The 22,359-nt window shown below is 48.4% G+C and overlaps 1 protein-coding gene across 4 annotated transcripts in view; it reads left to right on the top strand.

Moving 5' to 3' along the window:
* Positions 1 to 22,359, top strand: part of IL27RA (interleukin 27 receptor subunit alpha) — a 34,502-nt gene that overhangs the window by 2,542 nt on the left and 9,601 nt on the right. Inside the window, exons 1-12 of one of the 4 annotated variants that reach the window (XM_083185327.1) lie at positions 1,971 to 2,108; positions 4,093 to 4,174; positions 5,832 to 5,940; positions 7,149 to 7,309; positions 7,438 to 7,580; positions 8,618 to 8,774; positions 9,810 to 9,877; positions 11,134 to 11,323; positions 12,817 to 12,996; positions 16,999 to 17,100; positions 17,863 to 18,015; positions 22,133 to 22,255. In XM_083185327.1, the coding sequence (XP_083041453.1) occupies positions 4,099 to 4,174; positions 5,832 to 5,940; positions 7,149 to 7,309; positions 7,438 to 7,580; positions 8,618 to 8,774; positions 9,810 to 9,877; positions 11,134 to 11,323; positions 12,817 to 12,996; positions 16,999 to 17,100; positions 17,863 to 18,015; positions 22,133 to 22,255 (1,462 nt within the window). In that variant the 5' untranslated portion in view covers positions 1,971 to 2,108; positions 4,093 to 4,098. Of the gene's footprint in view, positions 1 to 1,970; positions 2,109 to 4,092; positions 4,175 to 5,831; positions 5,941 to 7,148; positions 7,310 to 7,437; positions 7,581 to 8,617; positions 8,775 to 9,809; positions 9,878 to 11,133; positions 11,324 to 12,816; positions 12,997 to 16,998; positions 17,101 to 17,862; positions 18,016 to 22,132; positions 22,256 to 22,359 lie in introns of those variants that run through there. The other 3 variants (XM_083185324.1, XM_083185325.1, XM_083185326.1) reach the window with 3 other exon arrangements.

The raw sequence follows: 22,359 nt of genomic DNA, 5'->3' as shown, positions 1-22,359 counted from the left end.
TACCAACCAGAATAAGGGCCATAGAGCTGAACTCCCATTGGCCACGTGCCTAGGGGCAGCACTTGGATGCGTGTGATACTACTGTCAGACTGAAATGTACCAGTAACTGCAAAATATCCACTGTACTGTACCATACTCCATCCTGAATAGAGTCCAAATGGATAGGACACTGACGGTAAACCGATACTACTTCGTAAATATGTATACATAATAAAAAATGCCAGTTAATGTTTTTTTTTATTATTAATCCATTAAATTAGCTATGTGATAGAGACATACAGAGAGGGGAGGGTGCACAGAGAGAGTGACAGAGACATATAGAGAGGGGAGGGTGCACAGAGAGAGTGACAGAGACATATAGAGAGGGGAGGGTGCACAGAGAGAGTGTCAGAGACATATAGAGGGGGGAGGGTGCACAGAGAGAGTGACAGAGACATATAGAGAGGGGAGGGTGCACAGAGAGAGTGTCAGAGACATATAGAGGGGGGAGGGTGCACAGAGAGAGTGTCAGAGACATATAGAGGGGGGAGGGTGCACAGAGAGAGTGACAGAGACATATAGAGGGGGGAGGGTGCACAGAGAGAGTGACAGAGACATATAGGCCCTTATTCTGATCGGTGCGGCCCGATCAGAAATATGCGGTGATGTCCGTCTTGGCGAATCCCCGCCTTCCATACGGATCGCCACCTCCGTCCGTATGCGGATATGTGGCGGTCCGCATGAATGTGGACGGGGATACGCCTCCTCCATGGTGGGAGCAGCCCCTGCATTCGATGGTCGCTGAACATCGAATGCAGGGCCGCACGCTCCACCAGGTCCCGCAACACAAGACCACACGGACACTTGTCCGTGTAAAATCTTGTATGGGGGCGGGCAGCTGACATCCGGCGATGTCAGATGCCCGCCCCGTACCCACGCGTCACGGCCTCATTACCATGCATACGCCCCACGTTTGCATGGGAACGCCCATGAAACGCGGGGCGTATGCATAGGGTAATGAGGCTAAGTAGCCCCTCACGCCCCTCTACGCCCCCTGTGCGGCGTATAAAGAATCCATGCGGCGAAACCGCCTGCACATGCGCAGAGTGACCTCTGCACATGCGCAGACGATAAACATCGGCGGCCCGTACGCAAGCGGGAATATCCGCACCGATCAGAATAAGGGCCATAGAGAGGGGAGGGTGCACAGAGAGAGTGACAGAGACATATAGAGAGGGGAGGGTGCACAGAGAGAGTGTCAGAGACATATAGATAGGGGAGGGTGCACAGAGAGAGTGACACTGACAGAGACATATAGATAGGGGAGGGGTGGGTGCACAGAGAGAGTGATAGAGACATATGTTGGAGAGGGGAGGGTGCACAGAGAGAGTGACAGAGACATATAGAGAGGGGAGGGTGCACAGAGAGAGTGTCAGAGACATATAGATAGGGGAGGGTGCACTGAGAGAGTGACACTGACAGAGACATATAGATAGGGGAGGGCAGGGTGCACAGAGAGAGTGATAGAGACATATGTTGGAGAGGGGAGGGTGCACAGAGAGAGTGACAGAGACATATAGAGAGGGGAGGGTGCACAGAGAGAGTGTCAGAGACATATAGATAGGGGAGGGTGCACTGAGAGAGTGACACTGACAGAGACATATAGATAGGGGAGGGGTGGGTGCACAGAGAGAGTGATAGAGACATATGTTGGAGAGGGGAGGGTGCACAGAGAGAGTGACAGAGACATATAGAGAGGGGAGGGTGCACAGAGAGAGTGTCAGAGACATATAGATAGGGGAGTGTGCACTGAGAGAGTGACACTGACAGAGACATATAGATAGGGGAGGGCAGGGTGCACAGAGAGAGTGACACTGACAGAGACATATAGATAGGGGAGGGTGCACAGAGAGAGTGACACTGACAGAGACATATAGATAGGGGAGGGCAGGGTGCACAGAGAGAGTGATAGAGACATATGATGGAGAGGGGAGGGTGCAGAGAGTTTGTTAACGGAAAAGGAAAGAGGAAGTGACAGATTGAGGGGAGGCTGGTAGTGCCTGCAGCCTGCAGCAGTGCAGCCAGCACACTCCTCGGGAAGATGCACAGAGTACAGTCCGTAGTTGCAGGTGAGAGGACAAACTCCTGTGTGGCAGGGAGGAGGAGTACAGGGGTAACACAGGGAGGTGTAATGTAGATATACATAGGCAGGCTGACCGAACTATCCCTTATACCAGGACACTCATGAGTTATGCAAGTTCCATGGCTGGCTACAAGCCTGCATTTCCCCGTGTGTGTTGTCACAGAGTTATACAGGGGTTACACATGGAGTTATACAGAGGTTTCACATGGAGTTATACAGGGGTTACACGGGGAGTTATACAGGGGTTACACAGGGAGTTATACAGGGGTTACACAGGGAGTTATACAGAGGTTACACAGGGAGTTATACAGAGGTTACACTGGGTGTTATACAGAGGTTACACTGGGTGTTATACAGAGGTTACACTGGGTGTTATACAGAGGTTACACTGGGCATTATACAGAGGTTACACTGGGTATTATACAGAGGTTACACTGGGTTTTATACAGAGGTTACACTGGGCATTATACAGAGGTTACACTGGGTTCTATACAGAGGTTACACTGGGCATTATACAGAGGTTACACTGGGTATTATACAGAGGTTAAACTGGGTATTATACAGAGGTTACGCTGGGTGTTATACAGAGGTTACACTGGGTGTTATACAGAGGTTACACTGGGTTCTATACAGAGGTTACACTGGGCATTATACAGAGGTTACACTGGGCATTATACAGAGGTTACACTGGGCATTATACAGAGGTTACACTGGGCATTATACAGAGGTTACACTGGGTGTTACACTGGGCATTATACAGAGTTTACACTGGGTGTTATACAGAGGTGACACTGGGCATTATACAGAGGTTACACTGGGTGTTATACAGAGGTTACACCGGGCATTATACAGAGGTTACACTGGGCATTATACAGAGGTTACACTGGGCATTATACAGAGGTTACACTGGGCATTATACAGAGTTTACACTGGGTGTTATACAGAGGTTACACTGGGCATTATACAGAGTTTACACTGGGTGTTATACAGAGGTTACACTGGGCATTATACAGAGGTTACACTGGGTGTTATACAGAGGTTACACTGGGTGTTATACAGAGGTTACACTGGGAGTTATACAGAGGTTACACTGGGCATTATACAGAGGTTACACTGGGCATTATACAGAGGTTACACTGGGCATTATACAGAGGTTACATGGAGGGTGATTCAGGATGTCTCGCATTTGGCTGAATTTGGTTCGGGGACCGATGTTGCGGGGCTGCGCATGCATATCGGTGAAAACTCCGCCTAGACTGACTTTTATTTACTATCGGGTGGAACAATCATTCGGTGGTCGCCGACCATCAAATGATTTCCCCCCCAGTACACTCGGATGCAAATGTGGCCATTGGCTCTGGGAAGGGGGTGTGAGTTCCCTCGCCCTGCGTCTAACCGCTCAGCAAGCAGCGAATGTACGCCGCTTACTGAGACAACCTGAATTACCCTCATGGTGTGATAGAGGTTCAGGGGGTTATTTTGGTTCACTCTTTCTGAGAAATTCCTTCTTAGAGGGACAAAACCATGTGCACTGCAGGTGGGGCAGATGTAACATGTGCAGAGAGAGTTAGATTTGGATGGGGTTTTACTTCAAGGTGAGATCTATATTACAATGCAGCCAGTATTTTCCCTGCACAGAAACAAAATAACTCACCCAAATATAATTCTCTCTGCACATGTTACATCTGCCCCCCTGCAGTGCACATGGTTTTGTCCATCTAAGAAGGAATTTCTCAGAAAGAGTGAACCAAAATAACCACCTTAGTTACATCACTAGGTATTTAACAAATGGCGCAGAACTGCTCCAATAATATATTCAGTTGAAAATGTTGGTGTTTTTCGTGGCACTGATAACATAACTGTTCTGCGCCCTTATTCCTAATCAGTGGTTATATATAATAATAATAGTTATCAGTGGAACCTCAGTTATCCTACTAACTGCGTCCCCCCACCGCTCTCCCTGCTCACAGGGTGGGATGTCTGACAGTCTCTGGCTCCGCCCATTATCTGGAGGACTCTTCATTCTGATTATCAGTGTCTGCTATTCTACAGGTGAGAAACTAGGTCCCGTATAACTGTATCTGTGTGGCACCACATTCTGCTCTACAGAGCAGTACTCTTTTTCTAAATGACTGTTTCATTATTTTATTCCATTTGTATTTTGCATGCCTTGTCCAGTGTGTGCTAACTATGACTCTATGCACAGTACAACTCCTTGGCTCTTGTGTGCAATCCACAGTGTTCTCCCCTCCTGCGGCCAGCACACTGCATCTTCTCCTGCTCTGGGTCTTGTTTGTAGGTTGTTTGCGAAACACGTGCATTATGGTCTGGAAACTCACATTATTACCTCACGTTGTTATTACTAGATTCCCTAGGGAGGGGATTTCGCAGTTTCCGCTTTTATGCTTTCTGTAGTTTATCCTCTTTTGTGGTTTAATGTTATGAGATTATTTACGCACATTGAGTTTATGGGTCAGAAGGAGAAGTGAGAGATAGAAGCGACGTTGGGGTGAGAGTGTTCAATTGGAAGAACAGGTCATGTCTGTCTGGCTTTGTGGTTTTATATAATGCTCTGGTACATTCTGTGGTACGCGGGGGATGGGATCTGTGGGAACTGGGTAACGGGAAAGGAGAACCACAACTTCAGAGAATTCTACAGTCCAGGCAAAGACGGTTTCTGTGCCTCAGATTGATCATCTCTACAATGTCGTTATCAGAGCCAGGCACTTTGGGGAACATTTATTAAATTGAAGTGATAAAGTGAAAGGGGATAACGCACCAGTTAATCACCTTCTAACTGTCAAGTTGCAGGATGCGTTTGAAATATTACAGCCAGGTGCAGATTGGCTGCTTTGTTACCACCGGCCATTTTATCACTTCGCCAAGCTTAATAAATCTGCCCCTATGTTACAATTACGCAATGTATCAAGCAGTGAAAAGAATGAAAAACCCTAAAACGACCTCTGGACCCCAACCTGCACCCACATACCTCTCGCTTGCCGCTCTGACCCTACTTGCTGTAAGTTGATCACATGTGACAAGACTTCCTCACCCTAATGGATGGCAGGAGGGTGACTACAGAGAGCAGACACGAGGCTAAACACAGCCTCATTCAGTGCATGAGGAGATTTGAGAACGTGGCAGGATTAGAGATGGCCATTGACCATTGATGATTCAAAATCATCGATGGTTTATGGACTATGTAGAGCATGCATATCCAAACTGTGGCCCTCCAGCTGTTGTGTAACTACAAGTCCCATCATGCCTTTCCACAGTTTTGCTATAAGGGAGAGCTAAAACTATAGCTAGGCATGCTGGGATGTGTAGTTTCACAACAGCTGGAGGGCCACAGTTTGGACATGCCTGATGTAGAGTGTTTTGCCATCGATGGGGGAGAACCAGATGGTTTCCCTCCATCAATAGCACATTGATATTTTACTGTGTTTTTTTTTTTCCTTCAAAGTGCCGGGACACTGAGCATAGCGCTGCCCTGACAACCGTGATGCGCCGCCCCCACGCCAGTCAAAGAGAATGGATGACCAACAAAAGATAAAAATATTGATGGTCATCCATCACATAGTTTATAACTATCGATGGTTGGTTGCAGTATTGGCTGCACCGATAGTCATCCCTAGGCAGGGTGCATTTTCCTATTGAAGTCTTATTTTTGACCGCCCGTGTGACACCTCTTTTGTTTCGCCTGATTCAGACTTTGCTGATCTTTGTTCCTTCTGCTGCGTCATCCAAGGCAAGATAGAGGATCTGAATTGTACGTGGAGGAACGCGCAGCGGACCGCCTCACTGCGGAGCCTCACCAAGTATGGAATGTGCGCACGCGTTGAACATACGTGATATATTTGCATTCGTGCCCCTGAGTGTTCTAATGAAGAAAAAAGGGAAGCGGCGCTTATAAAAAACTCTCAGAGACCGTCGGATTGACTTCACATGTATAGTCATATAGAATGAATGACAATCAGTTTAATAAACCATTCGGTCATGGGTTAGTAACAAAACATGAAGATAAAATAAATCAAGCAAAAATATTAATTGCTAAAATATAGCTGCAGCACTGTCCTCGCTGTCCGTTCCTGGTAGAACCTGAAAGACATGTGGGCAGTCTCAAGAGTGGGTATAGTTACCATCCAGCCTTTTTGGAATGAGGAGGTCAGAGTCCTTAGCAGGTTGTTAGTGGTTCCCCTTTGACGAATAAGAGAGAGTGCAAAGTCCCTTTGTAATCCAATTGATAGGCATGGAGAAAGCCACTGCTGGTGAGCTTGAGGCAAAGTCTGGTCCGTCCAGGCTGGTTCGGGCAGTGAGTTGTCCTGTGAGGGTAGTGCTGTGACTTGTAGGCCAACGAACGCGTTTCGCTGTGAAGCTGATATAGCAGCTGCTACTCAGTCAAACAACCCCACCCCTCTTTTCCCCACACTTCTTTGGAAGGTGGTAACAATACCCTTTTTGAGTATACATACCCTGACTGTTCTAGAATGTATAACTGTGGAGTCAGCAATCAAGCTCGTCTGTCTGTGCAGGAGGAAGCACGTCCAGGGATCGGTCTGTGTTCCCGGATGCTTTCCAGCTTCTAATGGTGCCTCAGGAGCGTCCCTACAGTATTCCTCTACTGCAGTGGTTTCGGGGACTCGCATCACTGGGAGCTTCCTCCTGCAATCATTATGTGAGGAGTGTTCGAGCAGCGTCTGGCATTGACACCTCAGTAGGTGCAGGGGATCGACCTTCTACCCCCCCCCCCCCCACCACCTCTTCCATAGCACCTGCTCATTCCTGTTGGGCCCCATGCTCCTCACAGCTGCAGGAGGAAGCTCAAGGTGATATGTGTACAGAGGCAGATGCGGATCATTTGGATTACATTCAAGTTTTTGAAATTTTTGTGTTGACTAAACCAAATGTTGCTACATTTTGTATATAACTAACCTCGGGCGCCACAGCTTTACTCTCTAGTAAGTAAATTATTAATCTTCCTTCCCATCCGTGGATTGAAGATGAATTCCTCTGTCATTTCCTTTAGCCCTAAGGATTCCACTCATTACATCACCCTGCAGCCTGGTCAGACGTGGCTGCTGCTTCCCCGGAAGAACCTGACTCATTCCCACCGGTACCAGTTGAGAGTATCGGGAGGAGACCAGGAGGAGGTGCTGATCTTCACCTACAGTCATGATGGAGAGAATGGTAAGGAGGTACCGGGGGAGATGTATCAAGCAATGGAGATCTCCAACTTCTCCATAGTCCAACTTCTCCATACTCACGCAGACAGGTTGGGCAATGAAATAACTAACTAGACATCACCTTTCTCCCAGTGTTTATTAGACCACCGATCCTTAATTCATCTGTCTCGGAAGATATGATGGTGGAAGTGTTTTGGGAAAACCCAGAGGACTCTACACACCCTCTGCTGGTGGAGCTGAGGTATCGCATCCTGGGAGATAGCGAATGGACTCTGGTGAGTGAGTGAGTGAGTGAGTGAGTGAGTGGTGAAGTCATAGGGTAGTTTTGATATTTAAGAAGTGTCTGCATACTGTGGAGGCAGCCATATTTAGGGGGAAATTTACTAAGATGGGAGTTCTATTTCACATGGGATGTTGCTATGGGCAACGAATCAGATACTATCTATTATCTTCTAGAAGTTTCTAAATGAATAAGAAGTAGATTCTGATTGGTTGCCCATGTGAACTATCTTGTTTTACCGTAGATCTATTGAACCTGAAGTATTATGATTAGTAATTAGGGTCGCCAATCCCGTGACATTTTTTTCAATCCCGGGTTTCGGGATTGTAAAAATGTCAATCCCGGGATTGGCCTCCTGACAAGCAGAGGGCAGTCAGAGTGTACGGGGAAGTTTAGACCATCTGGAACACACAGGCGAGTTGCAGGGAGGAGAGGGCACTTTCAAACTCCATTACTCCACTTTAGGATCCAGGGCCGCGGCGACCTCTCACCTTGCCGAGTTCCGGCAAGAGGAGTGAGCCTGTGCCCAGAATCCAGCAGCAGCCTGCAATTCCCCCGTAATAGCACAGCGCAGCGCTGCCGTCGCCTGCACTGTGATTGGGGGATGGGACCCTGCTGTGTATGAGCCAGCATCCGAGGAGGTGACCGAGAGCTGCTGCAGACAGGGAGCACTGTATTCAGGTCAGGCAGCACTGTGTGAGGCTGTGAGCTGGGCAGTTTGTAAACTGAGCGCTGCTGATGCTCAGCGGCGCTGCCCGGCAGTAAGGGATGAAATGCGCATGCGCATTTCAATCCCGAAATCCCAGGATTGAAAAGTCCAATCCCGGGATTGAAATCCCGGCCAAAATTGCCCGAAATCCCGGGATCCCGCCGATCCCGGGATTGGCATCCCTATTAGTAATATGCGTAAAGAAATAAAAGTCTGAGATTGTCCGGCATCCCGCACCTCTGGCAAGCTCTGACATCTGACATATGTCCCCATATCCAGCATCATGTTACAGTCAAAAAGTAAACTCTCTTTTATACATCCAGGTTAACAGTAATGACCTGGAAATCAATACATATGTGCTAGACGACCCACAGCCATATACAGAATATGAATTCCAGATCCGCTACCTGCCAGCGGAGCAGCAGAAGAACAGGGGCAGTCTGTGGAGCGAGAGCTATGTTCTCACTACGCCAGAAGATGGTAAGCGTGGCAAGGTGCTCTCCTCACCACCTTTTATGTTCACGTCTATCTCATCACCTCTTCTGTTCTCCTCTCTTTCTCATCTCCTCCTCTTCTGTTCTGTTCTCCTCTCCTGTCTATCTTATTAATAACTTGTGTTCTCCTCTCTATACCTCCCCTTGTGTTCTCCTCTCTATCTCATCTCCTCCTCTTGTGTTCTCCTCTCTATCTCATCTCCTCCTCTTGTGTTCTCCTCTCTATTTCATCACCTCCTCTTGTGTTCTTCCCTCTATCTCATCTCCTCCTCTTGTGTTCTCTTCTCTATCTCATCACCTCCTCTTGTGTTATCCTCTCTATAATAACACCTCTTGTGTTCTTCCCTCTATCTCATCACCTCCTCTTGTGTTCTCCTCTCTATCTAATCTCCTCTTGTGTTCTCTATCGCATCTCCTCCTCTTGTGTTCTCCTCTCTATCGCATCACCTCCTATTATTTATTTTACAGTTTCTTATATAGCGCACACATATTCCGCAGCACTTTACAGAGAGAATATTTGAATATTCACATCAGTTCCTGCCCCAGTGGAAATTACAATCTACAGTATATTCTCTACCACATGTACACGCACATACAGACATTCTAGGGTTAATTTGTTAGGAGCCAATTAGCCCACCAGTATATTTTTGGAATGTGGGAGGAATACGGAGTACCCGGAGGAAACACACACACAAGCACGGGGAGAATATGCAAACTCTGCACAGTTAGGGCCATGGTGGGAATCAAACCCATGACCTCAGCGCTGTGAGGCAGTAATGCTAACCATTACACCATCTGTACTGTCTATCTTATTAATAACTTTTGTGTTATCTTTTTTTTTGTCATCATCTCATCCCGTGTACTCCTCTATCTCAATCTCCACCTCTTGTGTTCTTCTCTCTTTCTCAATCATCTCATCGTGTTTTCACTCTATTCTACAATAACTTAATCATACCCCTTTCTATACATATCCTATTTCCATCACATTTCTATAGTTCCATCACAATTGTCTCTCATGTAGTTCCTACTGGGACCCTGGACGTGTGGAGAAGTTTGGAGAAGTGGCCTCTCCTACTGGTAATGTGGAAGGTGAGGGCACCTAATGTCTGTGTAATGGCGGTGACAGTATTTGTGTGGGGGGGGGGGTGACTAGTGCATCAGGTTAATGTGAACAATATACAACAAAGGTCGCTAACTTAAATATAACAGGAAAATAAAGTAGCGGGAAAGGCCATATGTATATGTAGAGGAATGCATGTGAGAGGTGAGGACTATGAGGTGAGCCATGGCTGATCATGCAATACTGCTAGTTGACTATTTCCTGTAAGAATGACTAATACCCCTTTCAGACAGCAATTTTTACCCGTTATTTTGCAGTTTTTACAGTTTTAAAACGGTAATTTGTGCAGTCTGAAAGCGGCAGAGTGAATTTACCGGTTCTATTGAACTGGTATTTCTAAACGGTAATAAAGCAGCGGTCCTACCCGTTTCAAACCCATTTTTTCATCCACTGTTTTCTATGGGTTAAAACGGGTTCAGTGTTGTGAAGGAACAAAAACTGCTTGGAAATACCGTCTGTAAATATAATACTTCAGACCATTGCGATTGCCCGCTGAGTTTCTCTATTTACCTTTAAAAGATATTATTAAGGAATTCGCTAGTGGAGCATTGTAATAAGCCTAGAGAAGTGCTTTTTAATTATCTGTGTAGCCCACACTCACCTTAATTACAGTGAACCGGAAATGGTTCCTCCATCTTGAATATAAGCTCTGTAAGTTCTGACTCACTCACTATCCTTGAAAAAGGCAGCTGGCACCGCCGAAACATGTCAGGAATTAAGTGAGTTATTGTTTTTATTTTTAGCTTGTTATTGTGGCTATATGGCCTATTGGCCACACTACAAGCTGTTTTATTAAATCCTTTTTACTGAGACCAATCCTCCCTTGTTTTTTTGGCGATCACCATATTGCCATCTACTGAGAGTGGAGTGGAAGGAGACTGATTCTATGTTATCCACCTGCAATAGCAGTGAGTATGGTACGCAGCATCTGGAGGCTATTCTGATCTATGTTCGTGTTTTTGCCTGAGAGATTACAGCCATAAAGATACATTTTATATGCTTGCAAACCCATAGTCCTTAACAATTCTACACTACTGAACATTCAAAGTCAAGCGCCCACAATTCCTCATCTTGTTCCAGAATACCCACAGTGGGGATTACAAAGTGGTCCTCCTTCAGGAATTGAGGCTGCACGGACTATTAGCGCCTTGGGACTTTTCCGTTTTTTTGTTTTACAGTTTTGCTGTCTGAAAGCAGCATAAGATCTCTCTCTATCTCTCGGCAGCCTTTGAGCCCTCACTCTGCTAGAGGAAAAATCCTCAGTTACCAGGTGGTATTTAATGGGACAGAGTCCAGTATCACAGAAGCTCCATGTTGCAGCACGATCCTACCAGCCCAGACCACGCGTGTGTGCCTCAGTGCCAGGAACTCAAGGGGGCTCGGGAACCGCACTTGTCTCATCCCGCTCTGTTCAGGTAATTTATAGCCTGACACACCTCATGCACCGTCTGCTCAACTGGCCTAAAGATGGTCGACAGTCATTAGGTCGACACCACTAGTTCGGCATACTGCAAGGTCGACAGGGGTCTAGGTCGACAGTCAAAAGGTCAACATGGGGTTTTTCACTGTATTCTTGAGCCGACATGTGCCGACAGGCGGTATTTCATGCCCTACCATCCAATAGGGCATGCCTGGCCAACCTGTGGCTCTCCAGATGTTGTGAAACTACAAATCCCATCATGCCTTGCCACAGTTTTGCTATAAGGGAGTGTTAAAACTGTGGCAAGGCATGCTGGGATTTGTAGTTTCACAACTTCTGGAGAGCCACAGGGTGGCCTGTCCTGCACTAGGGCATGGTGGAAGAATAAAATCGTGTGCTGAGCGCAGCAAGCGATGCGAGGGGACGCGGAGCACTTAAAACTGTGTCCATGTCAGCATTCGGCAAAGAAAAACTGTGAAAAAACCCATGTCGACCTTTTGTCTGTCGACCTAGACCATGTCGACCGAATGCTTGTGTTTACCTGTCGACCTTGCAGTATGTCGAACTAGTGGTGTCGACCTATCAACTGTCGACCATCTTTAGGTCGACCATACAATCTATTCCCACTGTAACTGGTGCATGCAATGCAGTTGAGTCCTATTATCACTTTGTCAGGTCCTGAAGGTGCCGTGCTGCACTTGGTGTTGCTGTGACTCTCTAGCTGGCATTCAGCTGACTCATAGTTGCTGGCCTGTTGTGTCTGGCATGTCAAACCCACATACAGACATCACGGTTGAGGGACATTCATTCACCATAGACTTCCAAGCACCATCCCCTATACCAGGCGAACTACCAACAGCGAGTTGAAGACTTCATCTCTGTAGATCCTGACAGATGTTCCCAGTCATATTTTCATGCGCAGTGGCGTAACTATAAATACTGCGCTCCCCGTAAAATAAGGCCCACCCTCCTCCAACCCTGCCCTACCCCGCTGGTGCTGCTGCCGCCACCGGGTGTGTGGCCGGGACCCACGATCTCCTTGTCTGCAGTCCCGGCTCCTGATAATGCCAAAAATAGCTCTCACAAAATGTCCGCCCCCTTACAGTAGACACTTTTTGAGGATGTTAGAGGAGCCTCCTCAATAAGTGTCTGCTGTAAGGGGGCGGACATTTTGTGAGAGTTACTTTTGCCATTATCAGGTGCCAGCCTGGAGGAGAGCCGGGACCGCAGACAAGTATTTCTGCGGGTCCCGGCTGCGTCAACAGCAAGCAGCGCCAGCAGGGTAAGGCAGGGCTAGGGAAGCGCATCAATAGGCCCGCAGACCCCCGGCGCCCGTACCTACTCATCGCCTCACCGCGACCGCTATTGTTATGCCACTGTTCACGTTGAGGCTTAACTTTGCCTGAATGTCACATCTGAACCCTATAATGTCCTTCTCTTGCTAACCTTACTGAGATCACTTGATTACTGTCCATATATAAATTGCAGGGACATCTGTGTTCGGTGGTAGAGCCTGGGGAGACGCGTCAGGGAGAATCAATGTCTGGTGGGAAGAACCGCAATACCCCGGCCTTCCTTACAGTTACTTGGTGGAGTGGAGAGAAGATGGGAACACGCAGCTGAACTGGACCAGAAGCCAGACGGCCAATCAGACATTAATACTTCCAGGTGAGAACCTGACACCAAACCTAGGTTATTGACAAGAGCCTCCCACAAAGGCAGAAGCAAATGAAAGGAAGGTGAGAAGGACAGATGAGAGCACAGGGACCCTCAGAAGTGAATGGCAGAGATAAAGAGATATAAATGTCCCATGTGAGGGACAAGTGATAGACCAATGACCAAAGACTGTATTAGGTGAATGGTGACATACATGGTAAAGATCGGTGAGGCTACTACACTCCTGTACGATGGGCTGCCCAAACCATCGGGCCTGACATCCCAAATGGGTGAGCATATTTGCGTGTGCCCGCCCACTCAGCTGTCAATCACTGGCGGCTCCCAGGGCGGCTGTGTGGGTGGTTGATGGATTACCTGTACACACAGCACGATGTGTTGCACAGCCGATGCAATATATCTGTGAGCAACGCCGTTCACAGATATATTGATGGTACACACTGGCCGATGGTCCATCAATATGTCGGCTGTTCAATGGAACGTGTATACGCACCTTAGGATTCTAAGTGGGGAGGAACAGGCTATAAAACGCTCAGGTGCAGGACCGATTTACGCCTAAATCTCACTGTGGAGGGACAGGTGAGGCCATTAGACTTTCATGTGAGGGACAGGTGTCAACCTAACTCTCAGGTGAGGGACAGGTGATAGCTTAGGCTCCTAGGTGACAGACAGGTTAGGTTGTTACACTCCCAGGTGAGGGACACGTCAGAGTCATACACTCCCAGCTGAGGGACACGTCAGAGTCATACACTCCCAGGTGAGGGACACGTCAGAGTCATACACTCCCAGGTGAGGGACACGTCAGTCATACACTCCCAGGTGAGGGACACGTCAGAGTCATACACTCCCAGGTGAGGGACACGTCAGAGTCATACACTCCCAGCTGAGGGACACGTCAGAGTCATACACTCCCAGCTGAGGGACACGTCAGAGTCATACACTCCCAGCTGAGGGACACGTCAGAGTCATACACTCCCAGGTGAGGGACACGTCAGAGTCATACACTCCCAGGTGAGGGACACGTCAGTCATACACTCCCAGGTGAGGGACACGTCAGAGTCATACACTCCCAGGTGAGGGACACGTCAAAGTCATACACTCCCAGCTGAGGGACACGTCAGAGTCATACACTCCCAGCTGAGGGACACGTCAGAGTCATACACTCCCAGCTGAGGGACACGTCAGAGTCATACACTCAGAGGTGAGGGACATGTCAGAGTCATACACTCAGAGGTGAGGGACATGTCAGAGTCATACACTCCCAGGTGAGGGACACGTCAGAGTCATACACTCCCAGGTGAGGGACACGTCAGAGTCATACACTCCCAGGTGAGAGACACGTCAGAGTCATACACTCCCAGGTGAGGGACACGTCAGAGTCATACACTCCCAGGTGAGAGACACGTCAGAGTCATACACTCCCAGGTGAGAGACAGGTCAGAGTCATACACTCCCAGGTGAGGGACACGTCAGAGTCATACACTCCCAGGTGAGGGACACGTCAGAGTCATACACTCCCAGGTGAGGGACACGTCAGAGTCATACACTCCCAGGTGAGCGACACGTCAGAGTCATACACTCAGAGGTGAGTGACCGGCATGTTTTCCAGGTCACCCGGCAGGTGAGGGACAGGTGATAGTTTATATTCCATGGGGGGGGGACAGGTGAGAGCCTTACACGTCCAGGTGGGGGACAGGTTAGAGCAGTGGTTCTCAAACTCTGTCCTCAGGACCCCATACAGTTCACGTTTTCCACGTCACCCGGCAGGTGCACTCATCACTCACTGACACATTTTAAAAGATCCACAGGTGGAGTTATTATTTCACTTGTGATTCTGTGAGGAGACCAGCAAAACATGCACTGTGTGGGGTCCTGAGGACCGACTTTGAGAACCTGTAGGTTAGAGCCTTATATTCCCAGGTGAGGGACAGGTGACAGCCGTACACTCCTATGTGAGGGACAGGTTAGAGCCTTATATTCCCAGGTGAGCGAAAGGTGAAAGCCGAACACTCCTATGTGAGGGACAGGTTAGAGCCTTACACTCCCATGTGAGGGACAGGTGAGAGCCTAATATTCCCAGGTGATAGACTAACCATGTGTGTGGCCCCCAGAGAGGCAAACAGTGATTGCACTACATGTGTCAGTCTAACACTCAGGAGAAGCCACGAATTCTGAAAGAAAGGTCCAAACACTCCCAAAGATCAGAACGGCCCATTCTTCTTTAACATTATGTTCTACTCTGCTGTAATCTCTACCACACGTTTTTCTCCTTCTGCCTAACACAGGGGTGGGCAACAATTTTGGCTGGGGGGCCGCTTATCAAAACCAGAAAATATTCGAGGGCCGCACACATAATCACAAAATGCTTTAAGATTTTTATCGAGAATATTTGTTATGAATGTTACAAGACATACAGAATATATATACACACACTTATACATTATAGATTTAACGTCGACCCGCTCATCGCATGCAGTACCTGTACTTTCATTAAAAAGAAACTAGTTGCTCAAGACCTCTGGAGTGATGCGGATCCTTCCCACAGTATCCACACACCACCGCGGACACCCGGGCAGTTACATACACATACATACACTGTGTGGGTGTGTATACACACATACATATATTCACACACTGTGCGGGTGTTTATATATATATATATATATATATATAGACAGAGTTTTCCACACCAATAGGTATGGAAGCAGAGCACTCTCCTTAAATCACAATTCAGCCATGTGATAAAACGAAAAAATTGTTTTTAATTCCAGCTGGGTCAACACAGCAGTAGGCAATCAAAGTATACAAGCCCCGACGTTTCGGTCCCAGTATGGACCTTTATCAAGGAGCCTACAAGTATACAGAAAGTACAAACAATTGGTACATGTAATACTGAATCCAAAGACATGTACAAATAAACAGGCAAAAGACATAGTTACGTTTAGTAGTGAGACAGCATATAATCAGCGGCGCAGAAACATCCTGTCCCTATCCAGGATGTTTCTGCGCCGCTGATTATATGCTGTCTCACTACTAAACGTAACTATGTCTTTTGCCTGTTTATTTGTACATGTCTTTGGATTCAGTATTACATGTACCAATTGTTTGTACTTTCTGTATACTTGTAGGCTCCTTGATAAAGGTCCATACTGGGACCGAAACGTCGGGGCTTGTATACTTTGATTGCCTACTGCTGTGTTGACCCAGCTGGAATTAAAAACAATTTTTTCGTTTTATCACATGGCTGAATTGTGATTTAAGGAGAGTGCTCTGCTTCCATACCTATTGGTGTGGAAAACTCTGTCTATTTAATTAGGGCATGCTATTGCATGTACCTTTGCCGGGCACCCCACTGCTGTCTCCATTTGGGTGAGAGTGCGGTCACTTCCATTCTCTCTATATATATATATATATATATATATATATATAAACACTAATGCACATAAAATATTTGCCTGTTGCTTACTTAGCAGCTGTTTTGCCACCTCATAGATGTGCATGGCAAAAATCCTGCTGCACCCGCCCTGCACACGTTTCAGGGAGCCTGGGAGGGGACGCGGAGAAACTTTAATACTGCTGCCACCGCTGTTGATGCCTGTCTGTGCCTGCCGCGCACAGAACTTCCTGGAGCCTGGGAGGGTACCCGGCGACACTCTGTTACAGCCGCCGCCGTTAATGTCCGTCTGTGCATGCCGCGCACAGCATTTCTGGGAGCGTGGGAGGTGACGCGGCCGCGCCAACCAATGGCGGAGAGGCAGCTGCAGCGTCATCACGTCCCCTCACATGCTCCCTGTAATGCTGTGCGCGGCATGCACAGACGGACATTAACGGCGGCGGCATTAAAAAAAAAGTAAACAGTATGATGTCAATGACAAGCGGCTATGCAGCCGCTTGTCATACCAATATATGTCAGATCGGCGGGCCAGACCTAAGCGGCTCGTGGGCAGCCTGTTGCCCACCACTGGCCTAACATCTAGTATGTCTCTCTCTCTATAGGCAAATTCACCCCCGGGGTTCTCTACCATGTCTCTGTATTTGCTCTTAAGGACGACGAATGTTTCGCTAATATGTCTACGGAGACTTACAGCCTAGAGGAAGGTATGTAATGGCCAAATAGAAGTTTTAATAAAACTGGTCTCCTTGGATTTCACCGGCACAAGGATGGTCAGTGTTTTGGTGACTGGTGTGCGAAGTGCTTGGAATATGGTTGGTGCTTATCCTGATGTTCAGGAAGCCAAAGACAGGTGTTTAGCTTAGAGGAGATTGATGACTTGTCCATAATCCAAAATGACCCTCGCCCATGAGTGACACCAAACCATGAATTGTGGTGGAGAAGCAGATGAGATCCCACCAATTGGGCAGACTTCCCATCGTGTGGACCTACTTTGCTCTCGGAATTTCATCTTGACCCCTGGCCAAGCTGCCTGCGATAGGCTGCTCCTCCCTCAGTGTCCATCACAGCAGAAGCCACCATCCTGAAGGACAGACATTTCTGCAATGTAGTCCTACTGCAGGACAGCCATTACTGAGGCTGTCCGCCATCTAATGTGGCATTCCCAGTGTTGCTGCAGTCTATGGCGGTCCTAAAAGATGTAAAGACACCTATTCGTAGTGCAGCATGTACGGCTTCCCCTGTTCCCGTCCCCAATGCTGGGAGGCAGTGCTCAGCTTATGAATGAGAAGCAAATGAACGTGGGAATGAGAACACTTTACACTGCCAATGTCCCAAGGTCCACAGTTGCCCAATACGACAAGAGAAAGATAAATAAATTAACACAAAAATGATAAAAGACAAACACGCTCTATAGTTTTCTTATGGAGCTGTATAACAACTCAGTCTCGTCTCTTCTATCTCCTCAGTCCCATCTGTTGGCCCCAACTTCTCCATCAACATTCTTACCTCTACAGAAGCAAAAATCTCATGGGATGAGATACCAATGCCGCACCGAAGAGGAAACCTCAAACATTATTCCATCTACGTAAAAAGCACAGACCGTTTTCAACAACGCAAAGGTATTGTATAATACTATGTAGTCGCTAACAGCACCAGACAGGTATCATCCCCATCTCTCCTCACACTGTATAATACAGACACTACCTGCACCACACAGGTTCCCCTCACCATCTCTCCTCACACCGTATAATACAGACACTACCCGCACCACACAGGTTCCCCTCACCATCTCTCCTCACACCGTATAATACAGACACTACCTGCACCACACAGGTTCCCCCTCACCATCTCTCCTCACACTGTATAATACAGACACTACCCGCACCACACAGGTTCCCCTCACCATCTCTCCTCACACAGTATAATACAGAAACTACCTGCACTACACAGGTTCCCCTCACCATCTCTCCTCACACCGTATAATACAGAAACTACCTGCACCACACAGGTTCCCCTCACACCGTATAATACAGACACTACCTGCACCACACAGGTTCCCCTCACCATCTCTCCTCACACCGTATAATACAGACACTACCTGCACCACACAGGTTCCCCCTCACCATCTCTCCTCACACTGTATAATACAGACACTACCCGCACCACACAGGTTCCCCTCACCATCTCTCCTCACACTGTATAATACAGAAACTACCTGCACTACACAGGTTCCCCTCACCATCTCTCCTCACACCGTATAATACAGAAACTACCTGCACCACACAGGTTCCCCTCACACCGTATAATACAGACACTACCTGCACCACACAGGTTCCCCTCACCATCTCTCCTCACACAGTATAATACAGAAACTACCTGCACTACACAGGTTCCCCTCACCATCTCTCCTCACACCGTATAATACAGAAACTACCTGCACCACACAGGTTCCCCTCACCATCTCTCCTCACACCGTATAATACAGACACTACCTGCACCACACAGGTTCCCCTCACCATCTCTCCTCACACTGTATAATACAGACACTACCCGCACAACACAGGTTCCCCCTCACCATCTCTCCTCACACCGTATAATACAGAAACTACCCGCACCACACGGGTTCCCCCTCACCATCTCTCCTCACACCGTATAATACAGACACTACCTGCACCACACAGGTTCCCCCTCACCATCTCTCCTCACACCGTATAATACAGACACTACCCGCACCACACAGGTTCCCCCTCACCATCTCTCCTCACACTGTATAATACAGTCACTGCCAGCACCACACAGGTTCCCCCTCACCATCTCTCCTCACACCGTATAATACAGTCACTGCCACCACCACACAGGTTCCCCCTCACCATCTCTCCTCACACCGTATAATACAGTCACTGCCAGCACCACACAGGTTCCCCTCACCATCTCTCCTCACACCGTATAATACAGTCACTGCCAGCACCACACAGGTTCCCCCTCACTATCTCTCCTCACACGGTATAATACAGACACTACCCGCACCACACAGGTTCCCCTCACCATCTCTCCTCACACCGTACAATACAGCCACTACCCGTACCACACCGGTTCCCCCTCACCATCTCTCCTCACACTGTATAATACAGACACTACCCGCACCACACAGGTTCCCCCTCACCATCTCTCCTCACACCGTACAATACAGACACTACCTGCACCACACAGGTTCCCCTCACCATCTCTCCTCACACCGTACAATACAGACACTACCCGTATCACACAGGTTCCCCCTCACCATCTCTCCTCACACTGTATAATACAGACACTACCCGCACCACACAGGTTCCCCCTCACCCTCTATCCTCACACCGTACAATACAGACACTACCTGCACCACACAGATTCCCCCTCACCCTCACCATCTCTCCTCACACCGTACAATACAGACACTACCCGTACCACACAGGTTCCCCCTCACCATCTCTCCTCACACTGTATAATACAGACACTACCCGCACCACACAGGTTCCCCCTCACCATCTCTCCTCACACCATACAATACAGACACTACCTGCACCACACAGGTTCCCCTCACCATCTTAAATCACACTGTATAATACAGATACTACCTGCACCACACAGGTTCCCCTCACCATCTCTCCTCACACCGTACAATACAGACACTACCCGTACCACACAGGTTCCCCTCACCATCTCTCCTCACACTGTATAATAGACACTACCCACACCACACAGGTTCCCCCTCACCCTCTATCCTCACACCGTACAATACAGACACTACCTGCACCACACAGGTTCCCCCTCACCCTCTATCCTCACACCGTATAATACAGACACTACCCGTACCACACAGGTTCCCCCTCACCATCTCTCCTCACACCATATAATATAGTCACTACCAGCACCACACAGGTTCCCGTCACCATCTATCCTCACACCGTATAATACAGACACTACCCGCACCACACAGGTTCCCCTCACCATCTCTCCTCACACCGTACAATACAGACACTACCTGCACCACACAGGTTCCCCCTCACCATCTCTCCTCACACCGTACAATACAGACACTACCTGCACCACACAGGTTCCCCTCACCATCTTTCCTCACACTGTATAATACAGATACTACCTGCACCACACAGGTTCCCCTCACCATCTCTCCTCACACCGTACAATACAGTCACTACCCGCACCACACAGGTTCCCCCTCACCATCTCTTCTCACACTGTATAATACAGACACTACCCGCACCACACAGGTTCCCCCTCACCATCTCTCCTCACACCGTATAATACAGACACTACCCGCACCACACAGGTTCCCCTCACCATCTCTCCTCACACCGTATAATACAGACACTACCTGCACCACACAGGTTCCCCTCACCATCTCTCCTCACACCGTATAATACAGACACTACCCGCACCACACAGGTTCCCCTCACCATCTCTCCTCACACCGTATAATACAGACACTACCAGCACCACACAGGTTCCCCTCACCATCTATCCTCACACCGTATAATACAGACACTACCCGTACCACACAGGTTCCCCCTCACCATCTCTCCTCAGACCGTATAATATAGTCACTACCAGCACCACACAGGTTCCCGTCACCATCTATCCTCACACCGTATAATACAGACACTACCCGCACCACACAGGCTCCCCCTCACCATCTCTTCTCACACTGTATAATACAGTCACTACCAGCACCACACAGGTTCCCCTCACCATCTCTCCTCACACCGTATAATACAGACACTACCAGCACCACACAGGTTCCCCTCACCATCTATCCTCACACCGTATAATACAGACACTACCCGTACCACACAGGTTCCCCCTCACCATCTCTCCTCACACCATATAATATAGTCACTACCAGCACCACACAGGTTCCCGTCACCATCTATCCTCACACCGTATAATACAGACACTACCCGCACCACACAGGTTCCCCTCACCATCTCTCCTCACACCGTACAATACAGACACTACCCGCACCACACAGGTTCCCCCTCACCATCTCTCCTCACACTGTATAATACAGACACTACCCGCACCACACAGGTTCCCCCTCACCATCTCTCCTCACACCGTATATTACAGACACTACCCGCACCACACAGGTTCCCCTCACCATCTCTCCTCACACCGTATAATACAGACACTACCTGCACCACACAGGTTCCCCTCACCATCTCTCCTCACACCGTATAATACAGACACTACCCGCACCACACAGGTTCCCCTCACCATCTCTCCTCACACCGTATAATACAGACACTACCAGCACCACACAGGTTCCCCTCACCATCTATCCTCACACCGTATAATACAGACACTACCCGTACCACACAGTTTCCCCCTCACCATCTCTCCTCAGACCGTATAATACAGTCACTACCAGCACCACACAGGTTCCCCTCACCATCTATCCTCACACCGTATAATACAGACACTACCCGTACCACACAGTTTCCCCCTCACCATCTCTCCTCACACCGTATAATACAGACACTACCCGCACCACACAGGTTCCCGTCACCATCTATCCTCACACCGTATAATACAGACACTACCCGCACCACACAGGTTCCCCCTCACCATCTCTCCTCACACATAACACCCTCCTTAGGGACACACCGTGACAGAACGCTGCGCACACACACTGAGAACACATGGTCTGTAGCTGAGGTGGTATATGTGTGTTTATTACAGTGTACAGAGGAAGTGAGCCCTTCTCAGGACTGTCACCAGGGATAGTGTACACCGTCTGGATGACCGCCACCACTACAGCAGGAGAAGGACCACCAAGCACTGAGAGAACATTCCAAACCACAGGTAGGTAGTCAGGACGGGCGGGTTGTGGTGTTGTGACCCTGGGGGATAAATAGCATTGTCCTAAATCACTAGGTGCACCCCAATATGTCCTGTGCTCCCCAGCA

This window comes from Crinia signifera, chromosome 4 (assembly GCF_055691185.1).
Source record: "Crinia signifera chromosome 4, ASM5569118v1, whole genome shotgun sequence".
Taxonomy (NCBI): domain Eukaryota; kingdom Metazoa; phylum Chordata; class Amphibia; order Anura; family Myobatrachidae; genus Crinia; species Crinia signifera.
Note: the sequence above shows the minus strand (reverse complement) of the source record. Positions and strands in the feature narration are given on the sequence as shown.